The sequence below is a fragment of the Lottia gigantea genome, assembly GCF_000327385.1.
Source record: "Lottia gigantea unplaced genomic scaffold LOTGIsca_105, whole genome shotgun sequence".
NCBI lineage: Eukaryota > Metazoa > Mollusca > Gastropoda > Lottiidae > Lottia > Lottia gigantea.
This window is the reverse complement of record NW_008706876.1, coordinates 360345-375766: the sequence shown is the minus strand read 5'-3', so window position 1 is coordinate 375766 and position 15422 is coordinate 360345. Positions and strand designations below refer to the sequence as shown.

At 33.0% G+C, this 15422-nt stretch overlaps 1 protein-coding gene across 1 annotated transcript; it reads right to left on the bottom strand.

Annotated features, from left to right (window-relative positions):
• Nucleotides 1–3884: 3884 nt before the first annotated feature.
• Nucleotides 3885–9589, bottom strand: LOTGIDRAFT_198694 (hypothetical protein). Its single transcript, XM_009046700.1, has 8 exons — nt 9498–9589; nt 7883–8055; nt 7378–7498; nt 6649–6863; nt 5956–6036; nt 5278–5415; nt 4706–4903; nt 3885–4179 (listed from the first exon to the last, which is right to left on the bottom strand). The coding sequence occupies exons 2-8, from the start codon at nt 7949–7951 to the stop codon at nt 4087–4089; spliced, it is 915 nt and encodes a 304-aa protein (XP_009044948.1). The 5' UTR covers nt 7952–8055; nt 9498–9589; the 3' UTR covers nt 3885–4086.
• Nucleotides 9590–15422: the final 5833 nt, after the last annotated feature.

Sequence of the window (15422 nt, the reverse complement as noted above, 5' to 3'; positions counted from 1 at the left end):
TTGAAAGATCATTTTCTGTTCTCAGGAAGATTGAGCGGGAGAGTAGGGAGAATTTAGCTCACCACTCTGTAATATCTTTAATGAGTGTACAATTTAATATGGAGAGTGATTATGAGAACTTTAAGCCAAATAAAGAACTTCTAATTCAGGATCCAGAAAAAAATAAATGATTTATGTGAATGGATGAATAAACTTGGACAGTATTATATTTATATTTGAGATTGTCTTTTATGTATATATATTTGTTATGTTTATCTTATGTATATACTTTTTTTTATTGTTATGTATTTATATTTGTTAATTTTTACTGTGTCATGCAAATAAGAAATAATTAATAACGCATAAGTCTTTTTCTTAGCACAAAGAATGCAATTTTGAACTTAAAATTCTCGAATTTACGCGCTTTGAAAAAATTTCCCGACTTTTCACCCAAATCTCCAGATTTTTTTCCCAGACCTGTACACATTTATGCGTGGATCTGAGCAGTGGCAACCTGTGACCACCCAGCAACTGTCGGTTTAGGCTTCCGGGAGAATGTGATCAAGCACAGAAGAGGCCTTAAAAAGCAGTGAGTTGCTGCCAGATGACTTTATCTGCTTAATTCTTCTTTCTACCGACGTAAGCAGTCGGAATCTTGACAATCCACTTGATCACAGCTCCCTGTAGTGATGTCATAGATCTGGTGGAATGATCTGAGTCGACCTGAGCCAATTTAAGACTAACATCAAGAGAATTTAAGCCTAAAATGCATAAAGTCTTTAATGAATCAAATGAAGTTGAAAATAAAATACACAGTGGGATTAAAGGATGTAAAAGCAAGCAAATATCACAAAAAGAAAATCAACAAAATAACCTAAACGAATATGTACACGTACACCTTTTATGTAAATTAAATAATATTTGCTTTTGCCTTATTATTAGCTTTCTAGATCAATTTTCTCAAAAAAAAAAATGAATGAAGCCAGCTTCATTTTGGTTCCCTTCAATGGGTTCAAGAACATTTATAAGATCCTAGATAGATAGATAGATATATAGATAGATAGATATATATATTATAGATAGATAGATTGGTGGGTTCAAAAACATTTATAAGATCCTTACTGTAACTGATCCCTATATAATAAACTATCAATAGGATGCTATTCACGCCAACACTTTCTCTTTGCATAGGCGTAAATTTTCAATAAACAACGAAACAACCCCGGGGCGCAGTATAGTGTTTGTTTCGGAACTCGATGGAGCAAATATACTTGAACTCGAGTGGAAAGTCAGTAACAGCTCAGAGCTCTCTTACCAGTAATTTAGGCAGTTAAATTGAATATTGCATCCGAGGGTGTCAATGTTCGGCGGATATTAACTTTTCTTCACGGCCACCAGCCATCAAGGCTAGGTGAACTCACTTGGATCGAGAGATTTGCTTAACCACTCGTAATTTGTTAAGAGTTTTAAGTTAAAGACGGCTATCTTGTCTTGACCCGGGGCAATAACAACTGTCTTTTAAGGTCGGCTGGCATCTTATAAGATGCGTAATGTACCGTTCAATTTAAATATTTAATTTCGCCGGTCGCGTGTGCGGAAACGAAACAAAACTGCACATGAAGATAGTTGAATGTAAGACAGTGTAACTTATTTCACGCGTTATTGACGATGCTCGTTTTCTTTGTCAACGAATTTGCATATTAATTAACCCAACTATTTCTCTGTAAAAAAGCACAATTATGAGTAAACAGAACGAAGAGAAAATTCTGAAATAATCAAACAAATTAACAGCGTTTTTTGTATATGCTTTAATAATATTAAATCATGATAGAAAAGAAAGCTGATCTCAAGAACATAGTTCATCTACAATGTTCAAGATAGTCAGATTTCATAGCATTTCAAGTGACGTCAAATTCATGTCCTCTACGAGCCCCGTTTGTCAACTGACTGAGCGAGTCTTGAGACTATCTAAAATATTGTTTCCATCAATTCATGATCTTTAAATAAGAGGTATGATCACGTTAAATAACGAAACAGAACTTATGGTATACTACTTCATTGTACACAGCGTTTCAACAATTAATTTTCAACTGATGATGCTAATGTAAATTGTTGAAACGTTGTGTTAAAAAAAAAAACAATCAGGAGTATTATTCCATGAAATTCCCAAAAGAATGATGACAATTAAGCGTTTCCAGCGATGATATTGGTAGGTTGGCAATCAGTTTTTTGGGGGGTTTTTTGCCCTCTATAGCTACGGGCCTGGTCAGTCGTGCCGCCGTAGATACGAATGGGGCCTAGTTTGATCGACTTACTTGGGTCATCATCATCTCAGAGTTGAATGGTTTTTTTCTCATTTTTCACTAATTGTATGAAGAGTGTTAACTATTTTGTCCTTGTCTTAGTTCACTAAATATAAACATAACAAACATAGCTCCAAATCTGTCTCCTACGAAGTATAGACTGTTGAAGGTAGATAACACCAATATATGTGGTCAAAAATATATAATTATGTTCTGTAGTCTCAATGAGAATGCATGTTGGTTGTTAAGATGTGTCGAAAACCAATTCTACAGCTATATCTTTTTGTTTCTTACGAATCAATTTAATTAAAAGCTCAAAATTTTAGCCTTCAAATCCATGTGTGTCCAGAATTATCCGCGTTTGAAAGATAAATGACGACTCGTCTTTTTTGACTCATATAGAAAATACATAAAGAAATAGAAAGTAAAATTCCGCGATATGTCTAGTACTTCTGAAGACTATTTACGTAATAATATATTAAAGACCCGAATCAACTTCTGGTGACTTTGAATTGAATCTTTATTCAACCTCAACTGAATCTTTGGATATAATACCCATTTCTCTTGCAGTAACAGCTTATTTTGTATTAAAAATTGGCATGTTACAAAGAACCCAAAAGCACATAAAGTTCTTAGTAAGAGTGTTAAAAAGGGGACTTGGAGCTTGGCACATTTGTATTTGATGAGCAAATGAGAAAGATCCTTTACTGTCATCATAAACAAAGTGAAATATACGCATATATGAGATCTATTTTACATTATTGTACACTTCATGACATTGCCTGTCATCATTAAACCAATATGGAGTATATGAACCATCAGAATAAGAAGTTATTATTTGCAATGATAACTATTTTATTTGGTTAAATGCACACAATATATAATACTCTTTGGTTAGGTATATATAATACAATAATATAAACTTATTAATACTGATACAGAGTGCTATATAAATAAATAGAATAATGTGTCTACTAGCTAACATACATGGTAAAAATGTATTATAACATAACAGATAGAACAATAAACATAACAATATAAATATCACAGTTAACATAAATTGCTAAATAATAACAATAAGAGATTGGTCTCATTATAAAAGAGTGCTAAATGCATTTAAAGAAATTTTGCAAATAATAAAACAAAGAGTGGAATATATACCTGGTTATATTAGGCTATATTTTTAAATAATCATAAGATATACATGTACACAAACATGCATTTATTTTATGATATAAGAGATTATTACTGAAACTGCAGGAAATATATTTATCTCAACAGAACTTAATCAGAATGTGTTTGTCCTTTTCATTTCATCAATGCTAAAATGTTTTGAAAATTCATTTGTGGTATGAACTTCCATTAAACAATGTCAAAAAAAATTATAAACTTTGAAATATTCAGATAGTTGCAGTTTAGAAGGGGTGAAAAGTGCCAAATCCTAAGAATGGCTTGCTGCTGGAAAAACAAAAATTGCAGTCAAGGGGAGGTAACTAACAAAAAATACAACACAAAACAACCTACAGACCACTACCCAATGTAACAGTGCAGAAAAATCATCTATTACAAAACATGATATCGATATTGTTTTGCAAATTGAATAAAAAACTTGGGATAAGCTTTTTCAAAAAATAGGGCAAACATAGGGCCTGCATAGAATACGGTGTATGACAACTTGTAGGCAAATAAAAATGGCATTTAACTCTAAATTAAATTTGCTTGCAAGAATAACATATAATACAAAGTTCAATACATGCTGTTGTTAAAAGTAATATCAGTTTTTGAGAAAGCCTAGTCCAAAGGTTTATGTTAAAGCCAGTGTAGTGACTGCTGCACCAGATGCTACCAGAGCTCCACCTGGTGTAAATCCACATTGATGTGCCTGATCTGTTTGACCCTAGAGAAAGAAAACATTATATCATAAGAATCAGTCTTCATTAATTGCAGAACTTAATGTATGGGTTCATGCTTTTTCTGGTGGTAATTGCACTCACCAGCCATGATCTGAGGAAATTACTCTTTAAATAGAGTTCAATGTTTCAGATGACTGATTGCGAACACTGTAAAGAGTGAATTGTGGAAATTCTTTAAAAAAAAAAAAATTGTGTCAACTTATATAAGAACACATGGGGTAATGAAGTCTATTAATTTGTCAATGATTCAACAGGGTATCCAGAGAGTCCACTTGATTTTATACCAGTAGATGGAAGACTGTACTAACCGAGGTCCTTCTTCAACCTTTTGGATTGAAGTCCAACGACTTGAATATGCAATTTACTATGACTAGTACTGTGGCAGGTGTCAATGATGATATAGTGCATGCCACCTTCTGGAACACCTGATGCAAATCTGCATGCAACTGGGTTTGTCAACTCAGAATCAATTTTGGAGATTCCACTATTGTTTAAGATTCAATTTCTTACCTCCAATGTCTTCACACACTTGCCATTTACAACATCCCATACTCTAACTGTTTCATCATCACCAGCACTAGCAACATAGGTACCATCTGGTGAGAAGGTAACAGCTTGTACCCAACCAATATGTCCACTACAGGTATGTATACAGCTACCAGTCTTAATGTTCCATAATCTTACTGTTTTATCCCAAGATCCTGATGCCTTTAATGAAGATTTATGACAAGACTTAAAGAGCAAATACATCATGAAACAGGGTGTAACTAGATATTGATTAGGATAATGAAGATGGTCCACAGTACAGTAGCAAAATGAGAGGAACATCACTGAGATGGTTACCATGTGACCACCACCTTTTCAATTGAGGATCTCAGAGGTGGGCACAGATTCATGTGATAACCCTGTCAGTGATGCAGTGAAGTTTTTAGGGGTGACATGGCAAAGGCTTCTCTCAGTTGGGTCAGTGTGCATGTGACTATGCACAAGATAGATTCAAGATATAATCAGGATAAATATTTTCAATTTGCATTGTGATGAGCAGTCAAGCATATAATTGTGTAGGAGCAGAATATACTTACCAAGACATTATCTTTAGAGAAAGATACAGAATGAATATTGCCTTTATGCCCTGTTAATACTAAATGACTGACTGGTTTATTATAGTGCTCATCATCAATTCTCCACACTCGAACTGTAAAATCCCATGAACCAGTTGCCTATAATAGATTGATAGTATACTGTTCGAAGTAAAATGAGTAAATCTTAAAGGGAAAGATGCGTCATTTTGGAGGATTGATTTGAGACTTGAATATATGTGAATAGACTTCAAACATATAAGAAATGTAGGAAAATAGCATAATTCCTTCAAAAATATCTCAAACTAGGAATTTCTTTTCTTATTTCTATAGATGTCTTTTGGAAGTGTCCCAAGAAAAGATGACTCTTCTTTTTAACTTTCAAACGCAGATAATTCTTGACACACATGGATTTGAAGGTTCAAATTTCAACAATAATCTGTGAACACTAAAAAATATCCGTTTCTGAGGTATGATTGGTAAAAAAAAGTTCACCTGTCTCTGTAAGACTGCAGAAATAATCAGAAATTAAATGTATGCAATAATTAAAATACAAAGGAATAATTGAATATTCTTTTGTAATGGAGAGACAAATAAACATATGAAAATTGAAATGAAACACTTTTTAGGCACCTTTTTTTGAATTGACACTGAAATATAATATAAGATAAAAATGCTTACCACAAAAATACCTTTAGGTGAAAATGCTACAGATTGAACTAGATTATCATGACCACATAATATTTTAAATGGATGACCAGACTGGAATATAATATTATTTCAAAAGTTTATTGAAGACTATAATTTTGACCGTAAAAAGTTGAAATGGTCATAATAATTAGAATAAATTTAAATATGTTAAAAATATGATCAAAATCTACATACTGTTTTTATTTTGTTGACAAAATTGATTTCAGTTTAATCAATAATAAATTAATTCTTTAATTGTCAACATTTGACTATGAAACTTTGAGTTAATATTAGGGCTGGGTGATAAACTGGTATCACAATAAATACCGGTATAGGAATTTATATTGTTAATAATATCACCTGATTAAAAAATACCCAAATATGGCCATATTGTGATATATGGTAATTATCATGATATATCCTCAAATTTTTACCAGATATGATCATCTACACAATTTAAACAAGTAACTTAATATTTGAAACAGATGTTTTTTCGATGATATATCGCAGTATATACCGATATTGCTTTATATCTTGATATCAACTTGCACCAATATCGCCCAGCCCTAGTTAATATTTATAAAATGTAACAAAAAAATGTCAAAACTAAGCTTTCTTAGCAAAAAATCCCTGCTTGAATTGATGCAACAAAGAAACACAATGTACAAGTTACTGCTAACTTACCTCAACTTGCCAAATAATAGCTGTCCTATCCCAAGATCCTGAACACAGTAATTCAGAATTGGGTGAAAAACAAACCACTTCTACACTTTTAGTATGACCCTTTAAACAATGTAATAGTTGGGTATCTGAAGTCTGCCAGATTCTAATAGTTTTATCAAACGAACCACTAGCTATCAATTTACTATCAGCTGAGATAGCTACTGTTTTTACTGAACCTGAAAAAATCCAACACATTCATAATGGTAACTGAAACCAATGATACAAGACAATATATCCAACCTGCAAGCAGATAATGACCATGAAATACCTTTGGTCAATGCAGGGTTTAAATTAGATTGCAAAATTTGATAAGCATTAAGCAATTTACCACACCAAATTTTAGTTTTGGTTGATCAAGTTTTATTTTGATTTGCATTTCTTAAAAATTTGGAATATTCTAGTAAACATTCAAACATACAGTTTGATTTGCAGATCGTTGTGAAAAATTTTCATGTTGGCTAATCATAGGAAATATAAGATTGCAAAAGAGGTCTTTTGATGCGATACGTCTTAAATTGAACACTGTTATCCATACATGCCAATTCTTTCTAAAAAAAAAATGCATCTTTAGCTCAACAATTTTCACATGCACGTCCAAGAAAATAATTAAGCATATTGAATTCAGATAAAATAAACTTACATATGTTAATCTAAATTGTCGCATTATATATCAAAACATAAACAACCAACCTGTATGTCCACGAAGTTTGCAAAGAAATTCACCAGTTCGAGCTTTAAAGACCCGCACTCTCTCATCATCAGAACCTGTTACAATAATCTGAAAATCTTCAGAAAATGCAACACAATTCACCTGCAGAGAAAAAGATAGAGTTTTACATCCTGCTAAGGTTAGTTAGCAATGAAAACTATTATATAACTGAACCATGTTCATGACAAATTATGTACTTAGGGTTGTTTCAAAAACTATAAACTTTAAATGACGAAATTCTGCAATATAACTTAATAATGGTGAAATAATCATGCAGACCTTTCCTAGCTAGAAACTAGTGTCAAAGTTATGCACAAATGCAGATTTACTCCTCACTTTAGAACTTATTGGCCAAAGAAAAATGGGGCAAGATCTTTAGCTACTCTTTTTCGATTTTCAACTTGTGCACAGCCTGTAAGACATAGAGCTTTGTTCAGTTGAAATAAGTGGACAAATTTTCCATAAAACAAAAAATAGATAACAAACCTCATCCTTATGTCCACCAAATTCCTTCAAATTTAAATGACGGTAATCCTTCGGTCCATTTTTAAACATGGCTGACCAAGGTGCGTAGACTAGAATGGTTTTCAGATTGACGTTTAATCAACCCATCAATTTAACGCTCCGACTAATATCATCCACTATAATCTTCACTCATCCTAGAAAAAAAAAAGTTTTACACCCAACAGAAACTGAAATTATTAATAATATATCTAATTATTGATCAAATCAATACCAGTACTGAGAAAGTAGAAAAAATCTAGGTCAGTCCTGCTTTTGTATGTTTTTTTTTCTCTTCTGTCCTTCACACAAATTTTTGGGGTTTTTTTCAGAAAAAATCAGTCAAACAAGAAAGAAAATTGGTCTGGCCTTACTTGCTCCTATAGATTACTCAAAAAATTGGAAAACCTTGATCAGCTTCCATTTTCAAGCCAGAATTGATTCAATAAATTAGATTTTATCATATGTTCTGTGTTTATTATTATTGATTACTAATTATTTCAGTGCAGTTTTGGATCATTGGATATTTTCATGAACGTCAAAAGTTACATTTTGTAATTTGTTTTACCTTCTTAAAGGGTAATTAGTATTTTAAGTTTTGTTATAAATCATTCATTTGTACTCTCAGGAAAAAGAGTTAATTTTCAGAAAAATTATCTGGTGGATAATCTAGATTTGTGCGAAGATTTGCTGAAAATTCCAAGTCTAAGTAAGGTTTTCTCAAGTTAATAAGCTGAAGTGCCACTTTCATTGTTTGGAACTGCTAAAGCGCAGAGTAACCTTACCCTACCGATGCCCCTGCCCACACCCCCCACAAGCTTATTTGTTTTGGTGCTTTGAATAACTCTAGGTAAGTAGTGATGCTTACCTCACACAATGATTAAAAGAAGCAGAATGTGCAATTGTACAATGAATCCCTGCATTATCATGAATGGGTGTTCTATTTTTAAGAATTCTGTTGCGCCATTTGGCATGCGCTGATGTGGCAAAATTGGCGTTCACCATATCTCAAGATAGGTGCCTAAGATTTTGTTTCTTAAAATGAGAAAGGAATTAGCCAGTCGCCAACTTTCAGTAACGATGACGTCATTTCTCTTGTAAAAGACTTTTTTAAGGGTGGCTGCACCCAAACCATGAAATACAGTTGACAAAAGTGTGTAAACTCTTTAAGCCAGCTGGAACAACAAATTTCCATTCCACCTAGATAAGTAGTGTTTGAATCCTGTGCCAGTGCTCTCTGTTGGTTAGTAAGCCTACTCTGTTAGTTACTGTTACCTTTTAATAAAAACCTACACCTTCCTGTAAAACTAAACAATTCACATGTTTCCAAAATCGATTTTAAATTTCAATTTTTCAGGTGTATGCTGTCTTTTTCCTGACTTCTAGATTTATGTTTTTTTACATTTATGTTTTAAATAAAATGTGCTATGGGATCTCTCTATAATAAAAAGTAGGTCAACATTTAACACAACAAACGTACCCTCGGCCTCGTAGCCCTTACAGCTCTACAATCTTTATTATACTAGAGAGATACCCTAACATAAGATTCACGAGGATTAGGTTTGTATAGCCATATTCAAACAGAACATCAAATAATTACCTGAAAATATGATAAGAGTTAACCAGGTTCAAATAGTTTGTCGATCAAATCAAAATTCTATTCATGTTGCTAATGTACACTATCCATTAGGCTACTTCCGTTTTGGGCAACTGTCAAATGTTGGATTTTACAGTATAGCTTTTATGAAACGAAGATATGCATTAAAAAAATATCGAAGCAAAACAAAGTACGAATGTAAATCAAAGAGATATAAAATGTTGGTCAAAGCATGCGACTGAAAACCTTTGAAACGTTTTCCCTAGATAATACACAACATCAAACGATATACACTATACACAATACAATGGGGAAATAGAAGCCTGGATCACACTGTCGTAGTTAAGTTGGGTACTTCTCCTGCTAGCAAAAGCATCATGAAAACTTAAGAAAAGAAAATGACTGCAAAATGTGATACGTAATTACAAATTAATGTAACTAGGCGAGAACTCACTGCGTTCATAAATCTGGACGATTTCATTGACGAGTTCTCAGAGCAGCACAATAAATTGAGGATAAAGCACTTTTAAAAGAACTAATGTTGTTCATTTTAAAAGTGGGTTTACTGGACTTTTACTTTTCGGACTATGTTTGCTTGAAAAGAGGTTGGATTTGGTTGAATTTGAGGTACATGTGATCTACATCATCATCATCAATGTAATCCTGGATGAAGGTCATATTGATTTTGATCTAAAGAAATAACTCTTCTCCAAAAAAATCGCATCCATCTGTTGGCACCAGATCAATTTGGGAGACTGTTGGACGTCCAAACGTCCCCTAAACCCACAATACAGATATGAAGTTAAAACTTATATTGTGTTTTTCATTTTGCTGTAGGTCTATATAAACAATAAACATATCACAGTATATTATAAGTGAGTTACCATTATCATGTTTAGGATAGGATACAATATTGATACAAGTATTATTAAGTCTAATTTCATCGTCAAGCGACCCTAATCTATGAAGTGGTTTCCAAAAAAGTACACACCCAATCGCGCGAATTCAGCCTTAAAATTTAAAAAAATCTCGGCTTGTCGGAGCCCCCCAATTCAAGTCATTACCCCTTCTTGCCCCCTTCCCACCCTCCCTCAATGAAAAAGTCTAGTTACGACACTGTCTAAATTACTGTGGAAACGATAATGGTTTCGTTATATGTTGAAAAGATGGTGAGCATTATAAGCAATTTTAATTTTTCGGTACTGATTCGTTTTCTTTTCGGTGTAAGTCGGAAAAGGCCTTAACAGTTACAATATATCCCTTTAAACAATGTGTAATATTTGGCGCGAATTTCGCAATCAGGTTATTTGTTCAGTTCAGAATTAAAGGTGCCCTTCCGTCTAATGTACTTCTCAAACATGTAGGTTTGGCAATTTTTTTCTTAGTTAACATTACGAAATATACTTTATTCGATGATCAAAAGATTTTTTGAACAGACTTTAGACTTTACAAAGGTAATTTAAGTCCAGCATCTCTATTCAAAATTCTTTCAACCAGCCATTCTGAAATGTTGGTGGATCTTTTCCTTTAATAATTTATCAACTTTCAAATAATTGATGAGAAGGTGACAGTTTAAAACCATCAGAAACTCAAAACAATTTTTGGCGGGAAAAGTTGACACGCAGAGCACGTGGATGTAGAATTTTGGCTGCTGATTGGCTGATATTCAAAATGTCAGTCAAAAAATGGGAGGAGTTGAACGCAGAATTATCGTTTTCGGGTACCATTGGAAGAATTTGCATTTCTTAGTGGGATTTCGATCTTATTAATACAATATCTGTTTGACTTATTCTGATGTAATTGATATATTCTGTATTATTCTGGATGGTTTTGGATTATTTCGAATATTAAGTGAAATATATGTGACTTATATCTATGATTTGGGATTTATTCTGCATAGTTTTGGATTATTTTGTGATATTTCTATAAAATAAAGGATTTAACGATGACAAATCACACTTTTGGAAGGAGTGGCAAATATTGGATATTGGATGAAGGTAAGCCATTTTCTTCATTCAAAGTTTTGATTGGACTGATAGCATTAATTTGCACCATTCCAATTTTCATTCACGGCTGTGGTTCATGCAACTCCACTCAAACTAAGTTTTTGGTGACGTCACTATCGCAGATACCCTATATAATTTTATCATATATCCCTGCCAAGGCGAAACAGCAACGGTAGCCTATATATAAGTCATTTGTATTGGAATGGTTCAAATGGAGGCTATTAGTGTTAAATGTGATACACATAGAACGTTTTTAAAAACCACTTCACAATCCCTTTAAATTATTTCTGAAATATGATAACCGTGAATGGGATGCAGTCAATGTACCAGTATGTTTTAATATGATTTGGCTTATAAACAGGGGCAGCTCCATGCAGTTTTCAATGGGGGCAATTTTTCCAGCTTCCATGTTCTTTAAGCACAGGCTTAAGGCTACTATTATTCGGCATCCAACTGTCAAAGGATCTTTAACGGTGCTGGATTTATTCCATCGCATATATTGCCTATGTATATGTCTAATTAGGGAAGGGAGTGTCCTAAAATAGTTTGGAATAAAATATAAAGTTGGATGAGGGTAGCCTGGTGTACAATTGGTAGGGATGATAGTAGACTAGTTTAGAATTATGAGGTGGGGGTATTAAAGTGATGGTGTTCTATAATTGTTAGTTTAGAATAAGATATTAAGGTAGGGATGAGAGTAGACTGGTTTATAATTAGGGGGTGGTGGTATTAAAGTGATGGTGTCCTATAATTGTTAGTTTAGAATAAGATATTAAGGTAGGGATGAGAGTAGACTGGTTTAGAATTGGGGAGTGGGGGTATTAAAGTGATGGTGTCCTATAATTGTTAGTTTAGAATAAGATATTAAGGTAGGGATGAGTAGACTGGTTTAGAATTAGGGAGTGGTGGTATTAAAGTGATGGTGTTCTATAATTGTTAGTTTAGAATAAGATATTAAGGCAGGGATGAGAGTAGACTGGTTTACAATTAGGGGGTGGGGGTATTAAAGTGATGGTGTTCTATAATTGTTAGTTTAGAATAAGATATTAAGGTAGGGATGAGGGTAGAATGGTTTAGAATTAGGGGGTGGGGGTAGTAAAGTAATGGTGTTCTATAATTGTTAGTTTAGAATAAGATTTTAAGGTAGGGATGAGGGTAGACTGGTTTAGAATTAGGGGGTGGGGATTGTTAGCCTATTAGATGATATTTATGATTGTGAAAATTTGCATGATTAAAGTAGGACAAATAACAAGAAAATATTTTTATTATATAAATGTAACTCTTTTTACTGTTACAGCAGATTAGAAAAATTATTGATATTCAGAGTTAAATCGGTTTTGGCAAATAGACCTTTTATATATGGTGAGTTTTTTTTATAATTAACTTTCTTACATCTGAAAACGACTTGAATTATTTAACTGTTAGGCCTAGGCATAATTTTTAGTGTTAAATTAAGCAAACTATTTGATTAATTAGTGTTTCTAATGGATTATCATGTATTCTTAATCATATCATTATGTTCTTATTGCATATACATTGTAATTACGAGGTTTAACCAATCATAAATGCCCATCTATGTAGAGTCTGGATAAACAAAAAAAGACTTTTTGACTTTTCTTGATAGCGCACTCATTGAATTTCTGCTTGTAATTTTCTTCTTATTAAGTTAATTATGGACATGTGAGACAAACTGGTATATTTCCAAGTCATTAGAACACCTCTACTTTCTATTTATATGAGTATTAGCATTTAGATGGGATGGGAACCCATCTTTAATAAGTAAGGAATAATCTTGTGGATTTTTGTTGGAAGGGGGCCTTTTTTTTACCGAAGGGATGTAGTCCCTTTATTCTTATATATCAGAGTCTGATGTAAGTGATTTGAAAAACTTTTGATATGATTAAAATGCAGATCTTCTCTTTTTTTTTGCAGGTGAATCCACTAACCATGTTTCAGCAAATGTCATCTACATTTGGTGATTTGTTAAGAATCAACTACCATCCACAGTTGTCATAATTAATGCTAACCAATCAAAAACTCTTTTAAAAAGGGTAAGACACTACAAGTACGAGTCCATTTAAAACAATAGATACCCAACTACTCACAAAGAGCAAGGAAATCTTATATTGTACAAAATATTTGATACAGACATTACTTACTGTATATTAGTATTGGTTGAAAACTAAATTGCCCTGAACAGGACATGAATAAGAAATTCGTCAGATCATGAATAACAAGTGGATCACTTGCAGAAAAATGGCACGGAACATCCATGTTTTTGAATTTTAATCTGATTGAATGATTTATTACAGATATGAAATGTTCTTAACAGTAAGATAAAATGTTGGCTTGTAGATATCAAATTGTGATCCTGCAAATTGTTAAATGGTGAGTCGTCATTATTAGAGAACAAACTACCTTGCCCTCCAAGATTGGTAATTGACCCCTACTTTATTCGTGCCACCTTATAAGGGGAGGTCCCATGCGACACAGTTTGTGCTATTTGTGGACCACTCGACAGATAGAAATTGACTGAGCTAATGCCTCAATCCTCGAAAATTGCATTGTTCACTGAATGCCGTCTTCGTTAACCAAATCAAGTACATGAAAATACGACTTAAAACCCTATTCATAGCCTATTATATCTATATACCTACTTAAAGGTATGCAGTTATATTATTATTTGGTAGGGAAATATCCCTTATTTCTTTTGAATTTAGTATTTTTTACATTTTCTATTTCAGATATTGGATGTTATCAGTTTAATAATAAAACGATTTGAATGAAACACAACATTGTATTCAACATCTTGATCATTGGTGAGTTTTGTAAACTTTTCTTTTGGAACGGACTTGCTAAAAAGTAACACCAATATTTTGACTTTTAAAAACTGAATTGTAGAAGAGCTGGAACTCTCAATTCTGAAATATAATATGGATAGCTGACATTGATCTCTACCGGCTATTGATCTCTTATTTTCACTAATTATTGCAGGTAGTTCGCTTTATGGTGCAGTTATAACAACTAGAAAACACAGGCAGAGGTGTAAAAGTTATGTGAGTTATCTTTTTTATCGTGGAAGATCACATGCAGCAGGTACCCCCCCACCCCCCTCCTAACAAACACACTATAACTTAAAGGAATATATGGTAGTAAGACTGCAGGTAACTACAGGATACATGTAGAAGGCTCTATCTGTGCTGGATGTTTTGTGAAATTATCCCTTTACACATACATTACAAGAATATTCTAATATTAAACCACACGGAGTGATTTTTAATCTTCCAATCTGTTACATAGAAACAATACGTCTCGGCGTATGTTATTGTACTGCTGGTCATTTAGCCTCTGTCGTATCTGAAAGAGGGCCTGGACCGGCTTCTTAATAATTATCATTGTAATTGAACAAGACTACAGTGGGAAATAATGGGAAAGTTTAATCAAAATAGTTCAGTTATTAATAAGTATGTCTTCGAATTTTAATCAATAAATATAACATCCGTGGATTAAACTATATATAAACTGACAAACTAGTAAACAAGTCGTTTGAAACTTGAAGGTCGAATATGCTTAATTGTAGTTATTTCCCTTGATGCTATTTGAAAGCGTCGTAAAATAAATTTCAATAAACGCTAGCTGAAGAGGATGATATTCCTTCTGACGTTTTCACTCAGTTTAAGATGTTTGAGAAGAAGGCGGTATGGTCCATTATTAAATTGTTTGCATTATTTAATTCAAAACTCCTGCAATATTTTTTTAACCAATTGTTTGTACTCACAGCGATAGTTGATCTAACCCTTGCGAAGAAAAAATAGAAACAAAAAACCCGTCAGAATAATTTGTATCCTATCCTAACTCCTATCAAGCATATAAGTATGAAACGTGTTTTAACACTGCAGTGGATTGAATTTTTCTTCTACTT